The sequence below is a fragment of the Indicator indicator genome, chromosome 1 (assembly GCF_027791375.1).
Source record: "Indicator indicator isolate 239-I01 chromosome 1, UM_Iind_1.1, whole genome shotgun sequence".
Taxonomy (NCBI): Eukaryota; Metazoa; Chordata; class Aves; order Piciformes; family Indicatoridae; genus Indicator; species Indicator indicator.
Genome location: NC_072010.1, coordinates 24376108 through 24397084, shown reverse-complemented (window position 1 = coordinate 24397084; position 20977 = coordinate 24376108). Strand labels below are relative to the sequence as shown.

The 20977-nt window shown below is 37.3% G+C and overlaps 1 protein-coding gene across 2 annotated transcripts in view; it reads right to left on the bottom strand.

Moving 5' to 3' along the window:
- Positions 1–20977, bottom strand: part of FRY (FRY microtubule binding protein) — a 169718-nt gene that overhangs the window by 50810 nt on the left and 97931 nt on the right. For both annotated transcript variants that reach the window (XM_054388340.1, XM_054388332.1), the window contains exons 29-38: positions 20335–20489; positions 18223–18322; positions 17730–17901; positions 15733–15989; positions 13769–13915; positions 9089–9257; positions 7973–8063; positions 5620–5702; positions 2353–2503; positions 1730–1833 (exon numbers count right to left, since the gene is read on the bottom strand). In XM_054388340.1, coding sequence (XP_054244315.1) covers positions 1730–1833; positions 2353–2503; positions 5620–5702; positions 7973–8063; positions 9089–9257; positions 13769–13915; positions 15733–15989; positions 17730–17901; positions 18223–18322; positions 20335–20489 — 1429 coding nt within the window. The remainder of the gene's footprint in view (positions 1–1729; positions 1834–2352; positions 2504–5619; positions 5703–7972; positions 8064–9088; positions 9258–13768; positions 13916–15732; positions 15990–17729; positions 17902–18222; positions 18323–20334; positions 20490–20977) is intronic.

Here is a 20977-nt window from a genome sequence, read left to right as displayed (position 1 = left end):
GATACATCTGCCTGCTCACATTTCCAGAGGACAGAAACAGTTTATTTTCAACCACATTCATACCTAACATGTATAGAGTAACTTACTTATACTTTCACAACAGAGCTCTGCTACTAAGCATGGAAAAAATTTCCACAAGAGGTATAGCAACTCCAGAGAAACTGAACTTGAAGCTTGGAAGCTGTGATCTCATTTTAGTTACGACTAGACCAGTTACATTTTGTTACCAGTTACGTTTAGCTTTAATTTCACATTGGAGAATGTGGAGTTCTTAACCAAGGGATCATTGCAAATGGTATTTCTAAATTTCTATTTATTTCTTATGGAAAACTGTCATGTTGAAACATTAGTGCATGAACAAATCAGTAAACTATTTTATAATGGATTACTAATATCTTAACTCTGTATATGTTTATTTGGATGACTCCCTCTTAGACTTAGAAAATTCACAGTACTATGCAAAACAAGTAAAAAATCATTATGGCCAGCCACAAAATAGATAAACTTATTAAGTGACGAATGTATATGAAATGTCATATTGAAACTGATGCGAGAAGGCATATCTGACATAGTCCTGGCAAGAACTACAACAGTAATTTTTGTGTTTTGTTAGAATTTTCTTCAAATCAGTGTAGTAAGATACAAAACTTGAATATTTGATGAGTGTGCATTTTCCAAAGAAAACCTATTTCAGCAAAAAATTTCAAACAGAACAGTTGCTAATGGAGTAGAGAATGAACTAGCTTCTTCAGTTACATACTGAAGTATATCACATATTCTACCACTGTGCTGTAACCTCCCAATTTAATCTTTTTTGCCTGCTGAATATCAGACTCTTCCCAGATTGCCAGTGAATAGATTTAGTTGTGACTGAATGACAAGTGGACTGCAATCTTTAGTTATAATAAATTTATTTCACAAGTGCCTGGCTGTGTTTATTTATGAAAACTATTATTTATCAACAATTAAAGTTCAGAATGCTAAATATTCTACTCTGCTGAAAAATCAGACCACTCACTTTTCATAATGTTAAGTGGCAAGATAAGGAAGGCATCAGGAAGTTATTACCCTCCAGGTGAACAGTCAAGAACAGTGGGGAAAAAAGCAGTGTCTCTATGCTCAGGTATATAAGGGAAGACACTGACGATTAAGTATTCCACTACTAGTGAAATTAATGAAGCTTGCTTGCCAGTGGTCTATGTCCTACCTTCATTATCTCTGCAGTACAGTAATCTTGGCTGGTTTATATGTTTTTGCAAAGGCAAGAGAGCACTGGTGTGTGTAGTCCAGGCCTAAAGCATGAGCTGAATGCCCAGCTGCTCATCAAAACCCAGACTGTATAAAGGCTAAGTTTTCCATCTTTCTTGTGGAGGGTGGGGACATGACTATGGGGTGTTTAGAGATATTTTGAAGTTAATCATCTTCAAATTTCTACCCCCATCTCAAATTCAGGCAAAACTGGTCAAAATATACAAAGTCTTGTGACTAATTCACAGACTGACTGTAATTGCTTCAGGGTTAGGATTTTTTGTTTGGTTGCCTTTTTTGTGGGGTTTTTTTGTTTGTTTGTTTGGGGTTTTGTTTTGTTTTTGGTTGTGTGTATTTTGCTTGATTTTTTTAAAAAAGAAAATCATGATTAAAAACATGTAAGAAATACAACTCTACAGCTTCAGCAAAACTAAAGGACAGAAGTACATTAATACTTTATTTTTTTTTCTATTTGTCTTACCTAAAAAGAGAGCATGTAATAATAATGGGAGGTGAAGAGCCCAATCTTCTCTCACACTGTGATCCACTACCATCTCTGTCATGAAAATGACAGCAATATTGCACCTGAAAATTAGATCACAGTATCAGTTTGAAACCTCCTGGAGATGAGAAAACAGCAATATGATGACTATTTCTGAAGAAATAAGCAATCTCTACATATTCAATTTTATAACATTTCTTCTCAGCACGATTAATGCTGAAGCACCTTAGTTACATTATTAGGCAGGTAAGTACCCATTACTGAAAAGAATACTATTACCATCACTATAAATTATGTAAAAGAAGGATGTCAGAATACACATAGCCCAGTTAGAATGCAAAAAAAAATAAAACCAACAAACTGTTTTAGTTGTTTCATCAGTCTGATTCTTTTCAGAAAGTGATGTCCTGCACTGTGAATATATTTTTTTGGTAGAAATCTGGTAATGCTGCAAGCTTTCACTGCATGTTGATTATAAGCACTGAAATCAGCAGAAACCAAAAGTATGATTTTCAGATGTTCTAAGTGGTAGGACAGTTGGATTGCTGTAGGTGGGAGGAAGCATCTCACTGTTTGAAATGTCAGAATGAGAAACTGCATACCTATGAAGGGGTCCTCGGGGTGTGATGGTTTCTGGGAGGAAGTCCACAAGTGGTGCCCAACATCCTCCGTTGTAAGGCATGGGCAGGGGATGTGGTTGTTTGGTTTCAACAATATTCAATAACCAGCTTGTATATGGAGAAACAGGATCATCTGCACAGAAAAGCAAAAAATAATAAACCAAGAGTTTATATGAATGTACCAGCTCAGCTGTTTGGAAGAACATAAGATGACACAGGTTTGTAAATTCCTGTGTTCCATAACATTAGAAATTCCATGCATTTCTAATCCCTCTTTCATGCTGCTGGAAATCAAACAGATTCCGGGCAGACAGCACTCTGGCAGGAGTGGCAGCTGAATCCCTACTGTCACTCAGTAGCTTTGGATCCAGATCACAAAGCACGAAGCAACAGACTTTTGCTTTAAAAATGAGAGAAAAGTACAGCCAACAGAGCTGCTGTCAGAGGCCATCTGCTACAAGGAGCTGTGTACCAGTGATACATTCTTGCAACTCCTCACCAGTGCCCTAATGAGCTACAAAGGCAGAAGTTAAATGTCTTGAATTAGGAAGGAGGCATACAGAATGCAAAAAACATCTTCATGGTAATTTTCTTTCAACAGGGATGAATTATCTCTTGAATTTCTCAAAGATGTATTTAACTTTGCTTCAGTATGACAGCTGCTGTATGTTAATGAGCAACAGGGTTTTTTTCTTCCACCTGTTTATCTGCAATGATGTGGGTCAGAAGTTATTTCCACCACTTTCTGTCTTCCCTCACAGAGAGAAGCTTTGTTCATCTTTCCTGTATTTTGTTTCCTCTCATTTTTCACAATTTTCTCATTGTTCAGTTTTTATTTTGTATGTCTGGCAGTCTGTTACACACTGCGACGGAAAGTATCCTTTCTAGGCCTGTTCTTGACATGTATCTGAACATGGTCCTTTGTAAAGTTTTAATGGGAGCATTATTTTTCACTCCAGGTTTGTTTTGGTCTTTTTTGTTTATTTGTTTTTGTATTTTTTGGTTGGTTTTTGTTGTTACACTTTTGCACATTAGGTAGATTTGAAGCTCTTGGAATTTATTTCTCTTTTTAACAGCAGGCATCTGATGCTTGTTGGCTTTGTGACAGGAAACAAAACTTTTGATGTCTACAAACATATTTTTCTAATGTATATATCTCTTCTTCATTTTGACAAAACATCTTCAGGAGCCCTACAAAGCAGTAGCTGCTTCTTCAAATACTACTAAAATGCCAATTTATCATTTCCATTCTTCAGTGTTTGTCTTCAAGGGAGCACATTAGATCTTTTTGATTTAGACCTCTACTTACTTCTCTCACCCTGTGCAGGATGATTTATTAGTTACAGATAAAGAAGAATAAACTGATCTAATAATGCAGCAAAGTATAGCATTTTCATGTATTCATCTTCTAAAGATTAACCAGACAAATGTTTGCCAGATGCTTTTCACATGAAAAGCACTGCAGAGACACTATTTATTACCACCAGTTTGAATGTTTCACATCTAACTGCTTCTTGAGGTCCAGAGTAAGACCTGAATCCTCACTCATTTTGACAGGTTTATGTGCAAACTGAGACAAAAAAAGCAGCACTTTGCAGCTTGACATACAATCTTTGCCTAACAGAGTTTCTATCCTGTAGAATTGTGTTTCCTGTTTATATACCCACCAATACACATATGCTCAAGGTAGACTGGAGAGAAGAGAGAAGACATAGCAACAACAACTTTGCCACCTGGGCTGCCTGCCAGAGGGACTAAGTTGCACTTTCTTAATGGAGGTTGCATTATTTATTTTACGGAATGACAAATGGTATAAAAATTACTCTTTCTTTATAGAGTTCTATATAAATGTCAGTAGATAAGTAAAATGCATTTTATTTTATATGTAGTTATTCGTACATTTATAGAAAGAACCCCTATGAGAAGCAAACCTTGCATAAATATTCACAAGTACTATAAGGCTTGCAGGTACAGGCAGGAAAAACCATTTGGGCATCAGCTTGAGGAGACATTCCAAAAAAGCAAAGAAAATGTCAGCATTCTTTAACCTTTTATTACTCTAAGCTCTTGTTTAAACCAGCTACTTGTAAAGAATGTTCTGATAATAAAAGCATTGTTCTGTTTCCAAAGTTTGTTCATGCAGATCAGATTAGCACTGGTGCTCCAATTAACATTTGCTGAAGAACTTTTAGTAGCTAGAGAGCCATAAGAAAAACAAGAGAAGTATACTAAACCCCATTGTGTTTGCTGCACACTTTTTTGTGTATTTGAATACAACAGTATGTACACAGTATTTTGTAAATATTTTATATCATAATTATGAAATGTGGTTGTTGATATACATTAAATTATCCTTTCATATTGTATTTGACAGTTTTAGCAATAAAGTGTTGCAAAAAAAATTACTTAAAGAATATACAAAATCTTTACTTCTTATGGCAAAATACTGTCTCAAAATGGTGTCCGTAGCACCAAGATAAGATATTATGGGCTCTGTATTATTTAACCTGGCTTTATTAAGCCAGAGATGAAAGTCAATGTAAAGGTCTTGCCTTTTTACATTTGGTTAGGGTCTAACTGAAATCTGTAGATTGGCTTCCTTACAATTCGCTCCAGAAATGAAGTCAAACCATACAGCTCCTAAAATTTACAGTCATTCAACAGGTGACAATGATCTTGGGTTTCTTTGCAACCTCTGCTGAGTGTTAAGTGTCCATTTATAGTCCATTTAGCAGAAACACATAAAGAAAAAGTGTGCTCAGGAGCCGTATCTTGCTATCTCCTCTAATACTATCTTCTCTAATACAACTATGCACAGTGGCAGCCAGGAACTGGTTGCAGACAGCAGAGAAAAACTAAAAAGGAGGCAAGACCTCATTTTTGGAAACTCCTGAATCTCTTCTTCATGCTCATATAACAGCACTTTACTTGGAGGGAAATACTTGGCTGTATTGCACTTGGAAGTCTTCCACCTTGCCATATATGAAAGGTTCAAGGTGTTGGCTGTCTGGAGGATTCTCCACTGCTGACTTCTGTGAAGTCCTCTGGCCTTTAAACAGATTTGACTGAGCCCAAGTTAAACAAAGATAATTAATTAAATGAAGTATGAAGGTAAAATAGGGACACCCCCATACAGTGATACTACATTACTGTTTATACAGAACTTAGAGAGCCTTCAGCAGTCATAAGATAGCTCTCCTCTCACACCAAAACACCTGAAATTTCATCATATTGAATAATAGAACTTACTTTTGTCATCATCGTAAGATCCTCCAGAGCTGTTACTGTACCTGGATTCTAGTCGAGTGTGTGCTCTGATTACATTACTGAACCTTCCAATAAAAGAAAAATCTTCATTAAAAACACAGACTGACATTAAACACCTAGGCTATATGCTTACTCTACCAAAAATGCATTTCCTTAAACATGCACTTTTATATGGGAGTAGACACCAACGTGAAGGTAATGCTGTTTCTTTCCACAAAGTAAGATTTTGGCAGCCAGTTTCTGAGAAGTTCTGTTTCCATGTCACAAGCTTTTAAAATTCAGCAGAGGGAAAACTCTTATGCTACAAACACAATTTTCTTGAAGCAAGAAACTGTGCTAAGGCTGAACTAAGACATAAAGTGTTCACACTAGTGTTCTGTCACAGCCCATGTGCACAGGTAACATTCTACCAACCTGCTACAGCAGTAACTGACTGAATAGTCTAAAGTCAAGCCACACAGGTATCAAGCAGAAAAAGCTTGGTGATTCCTTCAATAAGATAATCCAGCAACTGCCAGAGCAGATCTAGCAGAGGAGTTAAGGGATATTAGAGCTACAACAAATCGTTCACAGCTATCCTCAAATCTGCCATAGATCCACAATAAGCTAGCTTTTACTGGTAATCTTTGGCTTCCTCCACCTCCTTGTGCTGTCAGTGCAATCAGGCCTGAAGTGGAGTGGGAGGAGCCATGCTGGAGGCTCACACACTAGTGACAATGTCAAAACATCGTTGTTTCTGCAAAGCTAGGAAATTAATTACAAATAACCACGTCTAAACAACTTTATCGTTAAAAAACAAGACTGAAAGTTCTCTATGCAACATTCAATTCAATTTTGTACTAAGGTGCAAACATAATACTGGTATTGAATTATACATTGACATACCAAAGCATGTCTGTCTCATAAGGACACAAATAATTTCACTGTGGAGGTGACAAAAAGGCATTAGAAGCCATCATAATTCTGCTATGTTTTTGTCCTTCCAGTATCTGATTCTCCCATACTTGAATAAATTCCCTTAATAAATGTCTACAAACTGAGAAGTACTGACATATTATTCTGGCATTTAAAAAAAAGAAGAGAGAGAAGAGAAGAATAAAGTTGAGGGGAAAAAATATGAAGAAACATGCAGAGATAATTCTACCCTGTATGAAGCAAATGGACAATACAGGCCATGTAGGTTATTTGAGAGTAGAGCATTTTAAATCATGTTCTGTCAACATAAACCCAGATATCTTCTCCTTAGCTTTGTATTTTTTTAAAAAATGCCCCTATTGATGAGAACAGTTTGTTTACAATCTATTACCTTCTGTAAATATTATTTAAGATGTCTTGACACATAGTCAATATTAAAGAGTCATACCAAAACTGACACCTTGGTTTTGAAGTGCAGCTGCTTACAGCTTTTAGTGTCTTTGACAACATAAAAGCCAGGAATAAAATCAGGCAAATGATTGTGGATTTGTTTTATGAAGACTCTTTTATCATGAATCAGAATACCAATATCAGTTCTTTGTAATCTTCCTTTCATTTTTAACATGTAATCTTCCTATTGATTTTATCATGTATTTTATCATGTATTTAGATTTGAATGGCAAAAATGTTTTTGGAGTCACATTTAAAATTTAGATAAGGGAAGAAGCCCCCAAAACACAATTAAAAGTACAGCAGGAGATGAAGTTTGCTCAACTTACCTGCAAGTCAAATAAACAATAATCTAATTTATATGGCCACAATAATAATAATCTAACTATATGGCCACAATAATAATAATCTAACTATGTAGCCATAAACATTTATGTTAAGAAGGAAAGATACTTTTATTTCAAGTACCTTTCTAGTGCACATGCTGAAAAATGCCATTTTGAATCAAATCCTCTTTACTGTCAATTTGAAATCTTAGTATTGAATGCCATATTTTCATTGCTCCCTGGGCACCCTGTTCCAGTGTCTCACCACCCTCATGGTGAAGAATTTTTTCCTAACATCCACTCTGAATCTACCCATTTCTATTTTTGCTGCATTCCCCCCTAGTCCTATCACTATCCGACACTGTAAAAAGTCCATCACCAGCTTTCTTGTAGGCCCCCTTAAGATACTGGAAAGCCACAACAAGGTTTCTTTGGAGCCTTCTCTTCTTCAGACTGAATAGCCCCAACTCTCTCCACCTGTTTTAGGATTATTTAATTTGCTGGGATAACACCATTTAGGACCAGTCTGAGCATCAGAGTTCCTCACAAAACAGTGTGGACCTTTGCTCAACATCTCACCCTTAGTGTTGGAAATCATACATTTTGGAAAAAAACAACCCGCAAACAAAAAACAAATCACAAACCTCTCATCAGTCTCTTTCACCATTCTGTTCTCCTCTACATCAGGAAAACTATCTTGCCCAGCTACAACAGTGTTACTGCTGGAGGTGGTTCCTGTATTTGAGATGATGATAAGAACAAGCATTACATGCAGAAGATAATATTTGCAAAGCAATAGAAGTCTGTAACTTAAAAAAAATTTTTTTTAGCTGCCACAAAGTGATCATCCTGCAAGTACTTGCTCATATGAATGAACACTGCTACCTCTATAAACCAAGATCTTGTTACCTTTATAAACCAAGACCTGTTGACATGGTTGAATAGTGTAAAGTTTAAATGCTTTGAGGGGTACATTAACACAACGATGCTCTGCTACTCCTTCATCTAAGCTCATTGTCAGGTAGCATAAGCTGTTTTTCAAGAATTTGGCAGAACATTGACAAGGTTAAATAAGAGGTTGGTGTCCCTTAAGTATATTTTATTAATACATCTTGGCAATAGCATTTGGCCTTTGAAAACTGAATTGCCACATAGTTCGTAGAATCATAGAGTCATAAAATCAGTCAGGGTTGGAAGGGACCACAAGGATCATCTAGTTCCAACCCCCCTGCCATGGGCAGGGACACCTCACACTACATCAGGCTGGCCAGAGCCTCATCCAGCCTGGCCTTAAACACCTCCAGGGATGGGGCCTCAACCACCTCTCTGGACAACCCATTCCAGGCTCTCACCACTCTCATGGGGAAGAACTTCTTCCTCACGTCCAGTCTGAATCTACCCACTTCCAGCTTTGTTCCGTTCCCCCTAGTCCTGTCACTACCTGCTCTCAGTTTTCTGCTTTGGTGCATGTGCACTGACGATGACTTCTTGTGAGAAACTACTAGTATCATTTGAGTTCTGAACAGCACCAAACACTGTTAATATCCTATTAAAATAGTTGAGAGAATTAAGCATATGTTTACAAACCACGCACAACGTAAAGAATTAAAAAGAACTGCAATTTACATGTGCAACAAACCCCTGAAACTTGCACTTTATATATACACAAATCTGAGTGGGTGCAAAAGCAACAGTTGGGTTTTTTTTCTAAGATGAAAACTGAAAAGTGCAGGAGAGCATAACTGAAAAATAGATCATACCAGAAGCTGCAGCTGAGGCTTTGTTACTGGCAGCAAAACGGTAAAACGGAGGATTATCGCAGTGTTGGACTATTGGGTTCACTGGGTCGGTTTGCTGCAGCTCAAAAAGGAGCTCTTCCATTGTCTGAATCGTGTTGTTGCGACACAGATATATTGCAACTTTTTTGATCTAGGAGAAGAAAATAACACTTATTCATCTCTGTCCAAAGTCAATTTCCAGCACACGTTACACTGCAGTATTGAAAAGATCTGGAATGGAAACATTAGTCCTAGACAGATGCCACAACCACACAACTGCACCCCTCTTGGTTATACAGAAGTCAAACAGCTTACTTTAATGTCATGATTATTTTCCCAGCAGAGAGAATCTGTGATCTAATTACCCCAAAGTTTTTGCTTATCAAAATGAGCCATTTAGGTGTATAACTTTATCATATACGTATACAAGCACCATCTAATTTTGCACCCTATCACTTAAGGATATCAGCATTAACTTAGGATGACGCTCAGGGTTTATATTCTGGGTATGTGATTTTCACTGAAAATTAATCTCACTCTTGAACAGAACAAACTTCTCATCTGGAAAGCACAGATCCACCAAAAACTTCATGCCTGTATTTCCAGATATGGGAGCTGTAGCCACAAAGAATAGACCAGGCTCTAAGTAGCTATGTCTATCTGCAGTCAAAGCAGTAGCACATGAAAGAAAGGAAAAGCAATTATGTATACAGACTTCAAGCATTCTGATTTCAAAAATCTGAGCATATCATTCATAGACATTCTGGGAATTTCTACAAATATTTTAAGAAGACCTCAAACTTTATTGTATGCACCACAGCAATGAGGACTGTTGAGATACTGAGATCAAATTAGACTGAATTCTTGAGGGAAGACACCCCTGTTGGCTAGTAAAAGTAGAGACTCCCTCTCTGGCTCAGAAATATTTGATTTGTAAACTGCTGGAACCAAGGAAGGATCCGATCCCTCTGTGCTTGCCTTCTTGTTTTAAAAGATGTTCCTAAACCTATATTAACAGTGGAGTTAATACACTGGACTGAACTGCCTGTTGACTTCACCAAGTGTTGCTGTTCTTATACTCCTAAATAATTCCATTAAAATAACTTCCTGACTCTCTTTCCTTCCAGTTTTTTTGTTCTTTTTCCCTTTCCTTTTCTTTTGCTTAAAGTAGAGAAAATGCACATATTTAAAGTCTCTTACTGTGCCAAAAATCTTTCAGGGACTTTCCAAATACAAACTCAGCTTATTTCCAGTTGGGCTCACAGTGCCACTTCCAGCTTCTTTCACCCCAAAAGGAGTCACATTCCCTACACTAAGGTCTTGCTGAAAAGGTTTCTGAACTGGAAATGCTCTAAAAACTTTGAAGAAAGAAAGGACAATATGAACTGGAGCACTAGGAAAATATAAAGAACGAATTTAGAACATCAATGAATTTAGATGATCTCACACACACACACACACACACACACAAAAGTAAGTCAGGCATGCTTTTTTGGCTTGGACCCACATAGTCAGGACAGATGGCTGAAGGCAGGAAGCAGCTGGTGACTGCCCTGGGGCACAGAGGGCTCCAAAATGAGATGGGTAAACTGGCAATCTTGCAACTTTGTGGTCTTTTGAGCCCAGGTGAGCTGGAAGAGTGCTGATGCTAAGATTATATTTATTTGCTAACCTGTATATGTTATCTACAAGACAATGGAAGGTACATGTTTATGGTATCAGTAGTCTTGCATAGTTTGCACAGTGAGGCACAATTTCTTAATTGTAAATTCCAGCGCATTATCAAAACCTTGAGCAGTGTATTTTCCTGCTCCAGTCAAAGCTCTCAGTTAAGGGGTGACTCATAAGCACAGTCAAGCTTCCTACACAAGCTGAAAACTTTTCCAGATTTTGCACAATCCAAGAACCAGAATCCAAAGACTAATAGAGTGGCAGAAAACACAGGAACCTTGTCAGCTGCTGCCCTTAATGAAGATGTGATTGTCTTGTTAACAGCCACTGGAAGTCTGGGAGGGAGAGCAGAAAAGTCCCACTGTCGAAATAGGAGATGCTGAGCAGATTAAGTTGGAGATGCTAAAACAGACTGCTCTCTTTTGTGGAGTAAGAGGACTTTATTGTCCTGGAGAAGGATAGGGCTGTGAGAGCCAAGGCTTTGAGGCAAAGGGGTTAGGAAAGAATCTAAAGAACTGCTATGAGTAGAAAGGGGCTTTGAGGTAGGCTGCTCTGAGCTGTGGGATGGCAACAGTTTTGGAAAAAGAATGTGTTGAAAGCTCTGGGCTGGCGAGTATCTGGACTGGGGGACAAGGTATATGAGGGGTTCCTGGGAAAGAGGCAACAGAGTTATCACACATTTCCAATCAAGCTACAGATTTAAAGTGAGATATACTCAGCACAGGACTATTCCTTTCTCTAAGAAAACTGCCCTTATTCCTTTTGTAAGCTGTCAGGAATACAACAGGCGTCATTTTTCCTCTTATGTCTGTGATTTCCACTTGTTTTCTGCCAACATAGCTCCTCCTGATGGAGACCACCTTTGGGCCTATTTCAGTTCTGTCATAGGTTGTAGGATCTGTCAGGTTGGAAAGAACCTAAGAGGTCTCTCATTTACATCCTGCTCAACGCATGGTCGACACTGAATGGAGAGCCTCTGTTACTTTGTCATAACTAATGGAAAGACCATATCACTCTCAAGATAGCCAGGATCAACGCCTTTGTCTTTTTCTTACACAAATTTTAATCTTGTTCTTTCAAACAGATTAGCGAGGCAACACTGACTTTGCATGTATATGGAGAGCAGTGAAGGGGAAAAGGACCTGGGGGTCCTAGTAGATGGAAGGTTGACTATGAGCCAGCAATGTGCTCTTGTGGACAAGAAGGCCAATGGTATCCTGGGTTGTATTAGTAGGTTGTAGTCAGTAGATTGAAAGAGGTTCTCTTCCCTCTCTACTCTGCCCTGGTGAGGCCACATCTGGAATATTGTGTCCAGTTCTGGGCCTCTCAGTTCAAGAAGGATCTCAAGGAACTGCTTGAAAGAGTCCAGCACAGAGCCATGAAAATGATTAAGGGAGTGGAACATCTTCCTTATGAGGAGAGACTGAGGGAGCTGGGGCTCTTTAGTTTGGAGAAGAGGAGACTGAGGGGTGACCTCATCAACGTTTATAAATATGTGAAGGGTGAGTGCCAAGAGGATTGGGCCAGGCTCTTCTCGGCGATGCCCAATGACAGGACAAGGGGCAATGGGTGGAAGTTGAGGCACAGGAAATTCCATGGGAACAATAGGAAGAATTACTTCACTATGAGGGTTACAGAACAATGAAGAGGCTGCCCAGGGGGGTTGTGAAGTCTCCCTCCCTGGAGATGTTTAGGACCTGCCTGGATGAGTTCCTGTGTGATGTGCTATAAGTGATCCTGCTCTGGCAGGGGAGTTGGACTAGATGATCTCTTGAGGTCCCCCCTTCCAGCCCCTAGCATTCCGTGATTCCATGATTTGAGAATACAGAACAGTAATCCTACAAATGAAATGATACCAATAGGATCTCTATGGTACAATAACAACATCATGAACATTTTTACAGTCTTCTGTATTTTCTATATTCTGTTATGCATAGCAATCATCATAAAAGCCTTAAGCAAAGTATTATTTCAGCAGCTGGAAATGGAGTATGCTTATGAGGCGTTTTAGATAAGTTTAATCATATTAACAGGAATTTCAAACTTATTTCAGAGAAATCAATAGCAAAAGACTAACTAATAAAACTGCATACTGTAATTGTACTGGAAATTTTACTAAATTTGGATTCTGTTTCACCCAGCAACTGAGCAATAGGAAACATGGGAATAGGACTATCTTGCTTTTCTCACACAGCCCTGATTTTATTTTAACTTCAATAATAACAGTATCCTGTACAGCTTGACTTGCGCATTGCTGGAACAGTTATGTAATTAATGACAGCCTTGCAAAAGCAAAAGTTTCTATGGTAAGGAGCTTATAAAGGTTAGCTGTCTTGTGTCTCTTGAGATGTCCCACAGAAAGCCTTAGTCTGCTGAAAGAGAAGAGCATGTAGCACTTTTTTTCTTAAAACTACACACTGAAGGATCACCTAAATCTTTAAAACAAACAAGTAAGATCATAGCATCTTATGTCCCACTCATAACATCTGTTTAGAGGACTTTTAAAACTGAACTCATCGTTTTGTAAACTAATTGATTACTGAAAAAAAATATAAGCATTTAGTATTTTCACTTCATTTTCATGGAAGTTACTGAACTTCTGAACAAGCATTCTGTCTTTTAGAAATAAAATGTTAAATATATAAATTATTTGCATATTTGTACACAATTTTGACATGAATTCTTATTAATTCTGGAAATTTATGGGCAGCCCCTGCCACTGGCCTCTTACACAGACATACAAAGTTGCCCTTTGCTTGAGAGAAGCCCACCTCTTGCTTGAAATGAGGTGTGCTCTACCGATGGAGACCAAGATGCCCACTACTCAATTGGTTTCTCAAATTTAAATTTCTTGGCTCTTTTTTCCCCATGATTTAATTTTGTACAGTATGCTATAGAATATGTTGGTACTTCTTTTTGCACCATTCATTTTCTGCAGGTGACAGCTGTTTTCTTCATTAAAACCTGTACAAATAAAGTGCAAACACTTACGTAGGGTAAAAGGATGGTATCACTGCTAACGCCACACAAACTAATGAGAAACTGCAGTGTTATCCTAAGGTTGTTACTCCATTTTTCATTGTTGGCCAAAGCATTCCAGACATTTTCCATCTCCGGTCCAGGAATTTCATCTCCATACTGCAAAGGAGCATAACCATACATTACTTGAAATACGTAGACCTCCAAACTAAGGCGTGCTCTTTTACAGCATTTTCTCATGAAAAATCAACAGTAAAATATTGTAAAAAGTGACAAACGTATTTTCAAAAGCTACCTGACAGACTTCAGAGCATAAATTCTATTTAAAAGTATCTAGGTTTAGATCCACATGAGGACTTAAATCACACCCACACACACAAAGTCTTTCAGGAATATAAATTTAAAAAGTGATCCTAAAATCAAGCAGTTTACAATTGTTCAAGTCATGTTTCTGCATGTCTGTACTCCGTGCTTCAGCCTTCACAGTAGTGAACAATTTGGCATCTCTCTCCTGAGTAAATCCTAGCAGAATTAAGCATTAGACATCCCTTTGCTTTCACATTGGAAATGAGCAGCTTCTGCCCTCACTTGCAAGACATGACATTAGGAATGATTCTCTTTTGTCCAGTCAGTTAAATGGCTAGTGCATACATCCAGGATGTAAGAGTCCATATTTGAGGCTTGTTCTGCTTCCTATGTAAAATCTCCGACTCCCACTTTGGGAAAACTGTTTTAACCACTGCACAGAGTGACATTCTGCTAGGAGAGGAGTGACAACCTCTAGGTCATGCCACTCTACTGAAAATTATTTAATGCATACTAGCTACATCTATACTGTCATTGGCATCTACATTTACTGTTGTCTACAATGGCACTTCCAGGTGCCAGTCCCCTTATTACACATACAGCTTCAAAGCTAGGCCACTCAATATGATTTGAAGAAAGAATTCTTGTTTACTCTGGAACAAAAAATTTGCATGGCTTTGGAAGCAACTAACTGCAAGGACTGCTGCTGATAGGCAGTAAAGGTAAGACTGCATCACATCCATTTTCAAGCCATAAAATTCCTCTAACAATACTGTAAGGACTCCATACAGTCAGATAATTCACAAGCCAGTAACATGCCCCAGATATGCAACAGAATCAAAAAAATATTCTGGTGGGTTGAAGCAGAGCCTCCACATTACTTAAGACATGCTCATATGACAAATCATTATGACACAATAATTACGCTTTACTTACAGGGCCTTAACATGAGGCAAATCCAGAATCAACTGCTATGTAGCATGGATACAGATATTCTTCTTTAGGGAGAATTAACCCTGAGCAGGTTAGGAAAAGCAAACCACTCTGTCCCATGTCACATAGGTAAGCAGGCATTATTTCCTGGACTTCACGTATTAAGCAGTTTAGGGATATGTACTGAATCTGGCAAAAACAGTGCCAGAGCAGGCACAGCACACTAGTATACAAGCCTGCAACTCAGCAAAGAGAAGGAAAAGATGGATTCCCAGTACCTTCTGTCCACCAGCTGCTTAGGCAGTTTACATGAAAAAATAGTTGGAAAAAAAAAGGAATCCCTAGTCCTATATCAGGACCTGGGATGTAAAACACCTTCCCTTTTACAACCAAATGCTTTAACTAGCACCTTAGAAATTTATACTCATTTTTTCCTTTCTTCTCTCTCAAAGAATATTGCAGGTGCTCATTCTGACTGCCAAGCAAACTTTCACCTGCTGCCTTAGACATTAACAATTTGTTCATGTTTCTAAAGAGAACAGCTTTAGCATTGCCCTTAAAAGTAAGAAACTCTTCAAAAATAAGGTTGTGTCTTACTAATATAGACCATTCCAGGGCAAAATTTCTCGTATCAGAGGGAAGAAACCTAAGTAACCTTTTCTTAAGAAATGTAAGTTTGAGTACTACAGAAATCGTTTTACAGGGTTTTTTTTTGTTTGTTTGATTTGTATTCTTACCTTAGCTGTCATATACATGAGATTATTAAGAACCAGTGAGGTGGCCTCAGGAGAGCCCCAGCCATTGCCTTTTAGTCCAGTTGTGACTGCTACTTCCCCATCCTTGTCTTTCAGTTCATCTTCTGGAGTTGTAGGGCTTGAACCAGGGAGGAGCAGTCTGTTGTCAACAAGTTCAATATTATGAAGCCACGGTAACAGATAGGTAAGCATGATCTGTCTTCCATTTGGATGTGTCGTTGGAAATCGTTGGCTTACCTCTAAAACAGTAAAAGTTGAAAAGGACAATATGTTATTTTATGAAGGAAACCTTAAATACATGGTTTAAATCAGATTTCTGATCTGTGTTAGACCACCTGATGGTTTTTACCTTGCAAGCCAAAAGCATACAAAAGCATGTATTTGGACTTCCTGAAAAGAAACATTGATTTAATGTTCAATAACGGCAAGCAATTGGTCAGGTCTTCAGTCTAAAATAACTAACATAGTATGGGCTTAAGAGCAGAAAGTCACCCCTTGTTACTGTGCCGTACTATATATTAAGTGAAACAGATGTTAATAAAGAGGAGAAAGGGTAATTCAGTTACTGGTGGTTATTCTAGAACTTCAAGAGCTTTTGGAGAATGACAATAAACACATAAAAGTGTTCTGCAGAATTACAAGTGCCCCATCAGCCTCCACATTTCTAAGAGGTATTTTAAATCCTAAGACACTTCCTATACTGAGTTCACAAAAACCACCTTGTACATATTAGGAGTCTTATTTCCTGTAAGGAGGCCTATAAAATTCATAGTTTGCTGCCAGTCCGGGAGTGCTTGCATACAGCACTTTATAGAGTTTATAAAAAAAAGAACTGGCACTGTAAGGGAAGGGATCTGGAAAGTCTGGGATAAGAAATAAGTGGCAGGCTTCCTGCCAAGGTGAAACACATTAGGTCTCTTTACCCAAACTATTCTGTAAAATCAGTAGAGTTAACATTCCCTTTCTTTCCTCACTGCCTGATTTAAAAAAGTCTTCAAGGCAAACACTGCTCTCTCTCACTATGATTACAGATGTATAGAAAGGAGCTAAGATTTGGACTGAGTTCTTTTAAATAACACAGCCACTACAGCAATGTGAGTAGATCGTGACAGTAATAATGAACCACATTTACTTTTCTTAAGATATCTGAGCCATTACAATTTCCCTAAACCAGTTATTTATAACTCATGGTATCTTAGGTACTGAAAAATGGATGATGTATTGCTCCTTTACCCTTCCTCCAGCCCCTACAGACTGAGTAAAAACAACAAAAAGGGATTTTAAGAGCCAGTAAGTATTCCCATGATTACAGACATTGCATTCTGCTATTAAAAACTACAGCAACACATTAGATGGATTAAAACAGACAGATACGTCTCAAAACATCATTGTTCCCAGGAATGGCCTCAGTGAGAGTATTCTGAATGGTGCCCCTGCAGATCTGATTCTTTAACATTTTTCTCAGTAATCCTGACAAAATTTATTTCTGATCAAATGAAAATCATACTAAGACCTGCAGCAAATAACAGAAGGTAGACCTCACTTCCTCAGAGTGACTTTAATATTTGGTAAAACTGGGCACAATCTTTCCAACGTTAAAGTCATGCTTATATAAAACAAAGCATTTTACCCTCACAATTAGCAAGTACATAAATGTACATATAAGAAGAATCACTATGTTCAACAAGAGAAACCATTATAGCACAACTTGCCAATGTAACCTTAACTTATTCAAGGCCCTTGTAATTTCAAAGTTTCACTAAGATGACACGAGTCCCACAAGGGGGTTTTTAAATAGCAGTTTTGTACTTCATAAAAGTACTTCCAGGAAATATATATTGCATTCCTAAATATGATTTGACCTGAACAAGAATAAAACCAGGTCAAGCTAAATTTATAAACAGAATTGCTGTTCACTTAACAATCTACCATTTGTACAAAAATGTAAAGTAGATAATATGTCAAATTGATACAGGTACCTGAAAAAAGTGGAAGGGTAAGTTCAGGATACATCCTTGCTAGTTCGTATGAGAGAAGGGTAAGTGAAACACTGTAAAGAGGTGGCAGTGGACCATGTGTACCATACAAGATACTGCCTGGTCTTTGCTCAGCCACCTTTTTTGAATACACAAAAAGCTTTGATTCAAGGATCTGTAAGAGACAAAAAAAAAAAGAAAGTAATGAGACAATAAAAATTCATTAATTCAGGAAATGTAGCACTTCAAGTTCAGATATCAGAGAACAATCTACATGTTTCAGAGTATACTTTCTGAATTTGAAAGACACCATTAACTAATATTTTCCCGTTCATTTTTACATAAATATTCCCATAAGTATTTATAGCCAAGAGAAAACTAATTATTTATTTTAAAAACAAAACTAAAAAGAAAATAAACAGTACTTTATAAAAAGTTCACAGAAACAAAACCCCACCCCAGAGATAGGAGGACAAAAAAAGTAGCTGATACATGCCTGCATAAGTTGCATGGAAATTTCATAAATCTCTCTGTTGGTGTCAGATGCCTTGAACAGCACTAAGTTTAAAAGCGTCACTATATCAAAAGGATAATTCCTAGAAGAATAAACAGTACATTTTTGTGAATGTTGGTGAGGAATGCAGATTATAGTCACTCTGATTTACTCTGTAGTGTGGACTAAAGAGAATGTCATCTTTCTTTTCTCTGTTCTACCACCAGAATATGGGAAAGGGAGCTCTTATGAACACATGCTGCTTGATCAAAGGGCCATCTGGTGAACAGGAAGAAAGAAAGGATTATTTATAATTACCTTGGACTAATGCTTAGGAATGCACTGAGTTACCCACAGTGAGAAATGCAATACCTGTGTCTCTAACTGTCAATTCATTTTCATTTATAACACAAACTGCTGAAAGAACAGGCCAACACCCCTGAAAGAAGATGGGTAGCATGAAAATTTCCATGGCTAAAGTACTTCTTACGCCAAGCTGAAATGAATACAATCCCTTTGCAGAAAAGACATTCTCTCTGACATGAACATTAACAGACAATTCTGTTAAAATTATTTTCAAAGAGTAAACATGAAGAATTGTTTCAAAAATTCCACTATCTGTCCAGGCAACGTTAATTATAAGGGTAAGCATATTGAAGTGTTAATTTAGTGAGAATACTGCTAGAAAAACAATTCCCATGTCACAATATTTGGATTTTCACTACATAATTTTCTGCTTTTTCATGATGCTCTGAAAATGCACCTGAATCAATAGTGAACTATCAGTTTCTCATTTTAGATGTGAGCTGCTGTGCTCCTGGATGCGTGGCATGGGACATTCCAAATTCTAGCTATAATCCACCCTCTACACACCTCTTCATCCTTTAAATAAGTTTAAAAACTAACAATAACAAAGAAATTAAGAGAAGTAGCTTCTTTGTAGAAAGAGGGACATCAGTAATGAGATTCATTACTGCTCAATTTTATAAGTAGTTTAAACAGTGACCTTTCAATACATAGGATAGAGGAAAAACAGTTCATAGCATTCAAATATTAATAAAAATCCCCAACTTGATAGAAATTGGACCTTCTCTTCAAAGTAAATCACGCAGATCATACTCTCAATTTTTACTGTAGGTATGGAAAAGATTAATTTTTAGCACACAGTGGCATAGGTAACACAACCCCGAGGCAAAAAGACTGGCTGAAAATGTGGTATGTTTATTTGTTCCTTCAATGGAAACAAACAAACAAAAAACTCAAAACAACTCAATTTGCTAACAAAAATTTCCAATCATATTTTTAAAATCTCAGTACAATACAGTCTATACCCTAGTTGTTCCTCTAAGAACAAATGTTTTTGCAGACAGTTTCTAAAATACTTGACTTGTTTTGATTTGCTGTATTCCAACTATTTCTCTAGCGAGGTATGCTGATCAGACTTCTTGCCAAATCACATTTAAGAGCAAAATGTTCAGATTTATTGTAATTAGATGCAAATTATATATATGTGTGTGTGTGTATATCTCTATATAAAAATTGATTACCATTGAATTTCTCTATAAATTTTTTCTTGAAAAAATGCAAAAAAAGGAAAGGAAAGGTTTTATGAAGGCCTAACACAAAAGCAGTATTTGTCTTTGTGTCTTGAAGTAGCTTGTGCTTGCTTTTCAAAATAGCAATGATGATACCAGTCTACAGAAAAGGACGTGGTAAACAAACTAAATCCATTTAGATAGAGAAGAAAATAGTGGGTTTCAAGGTAGTAACATTTAAAACATTTTTTTTTCTTTCATAAAGTAAATGAAAAACCATGCCAAATGTTTTGAATCTAGACCTATGACCTATGTTCAAATGAAAGTGTTGTGGTTATTTTGTATCTTCCTGGGCAAAATAGCACTAAAATGCCAGAGATTTCAGCAATAGATATAATAAGAGCATCTTCTACCAAACATGTAGTTTTGTTTTCAGAATCATGGATATATAGTAATCTGGTCCCCAGGAATTGTTTGAGAGAATATAACGTAAGAGTGTGACTTAAAATTCTATACAATATAAGCTGAACCTCCAGTTTTCTTTACATTTGCAAGTGTAGATTAATAGATTAATTAATACCTGCTTCCACACACAGTTGCAATGGCTTTGAAACATCCAGAGGCAAGCTGGTATGATCCAGTATAACATCGATCTATCGCCCAGTTGAAGAGATTGATTTGATCGGGATTCAGTTCTAGCAACAGGACTACAACTTCACAGCCAAGCTGATGAACCTGAGCATATAAAGGCATGAGAAAATATGATTGGTGAGATCATTCCATTCTCTACAATTCTTAGAATGACATGGGAAAAACAAGGGGGAGTAGGAGTATTAAGATAAATAAAGAGATCAGAAAATTTACTGTAAGGTTATTTTAGGGACAGCAGAGTTGAAATGTGACTCAGTTTTCAAAACTCACAGCTTGAAAAAAAATATATATGTGCAAAGACTACATAAATGAAATAATTTTTCAAAGGTGGTTTCCAAAATTAAGCACAGCAAAAAAGCAGCATCTCTAGAATATCTAGGGTACTTGACAGATGTTCTTGGGAAACTTCCATTTGTATTGGTTAACTGTTAATTGGGTAACTAAATTGTTAAATATGTATTGCCTACCTCATGTGAGTTTCAAAAAGTGACACACTTTCATATTTATTCTTTTAACTAACAGAGAAGCAAGGTAGACAAAGAAACATACCTTTTGCAAGCCTGAGGGTACAA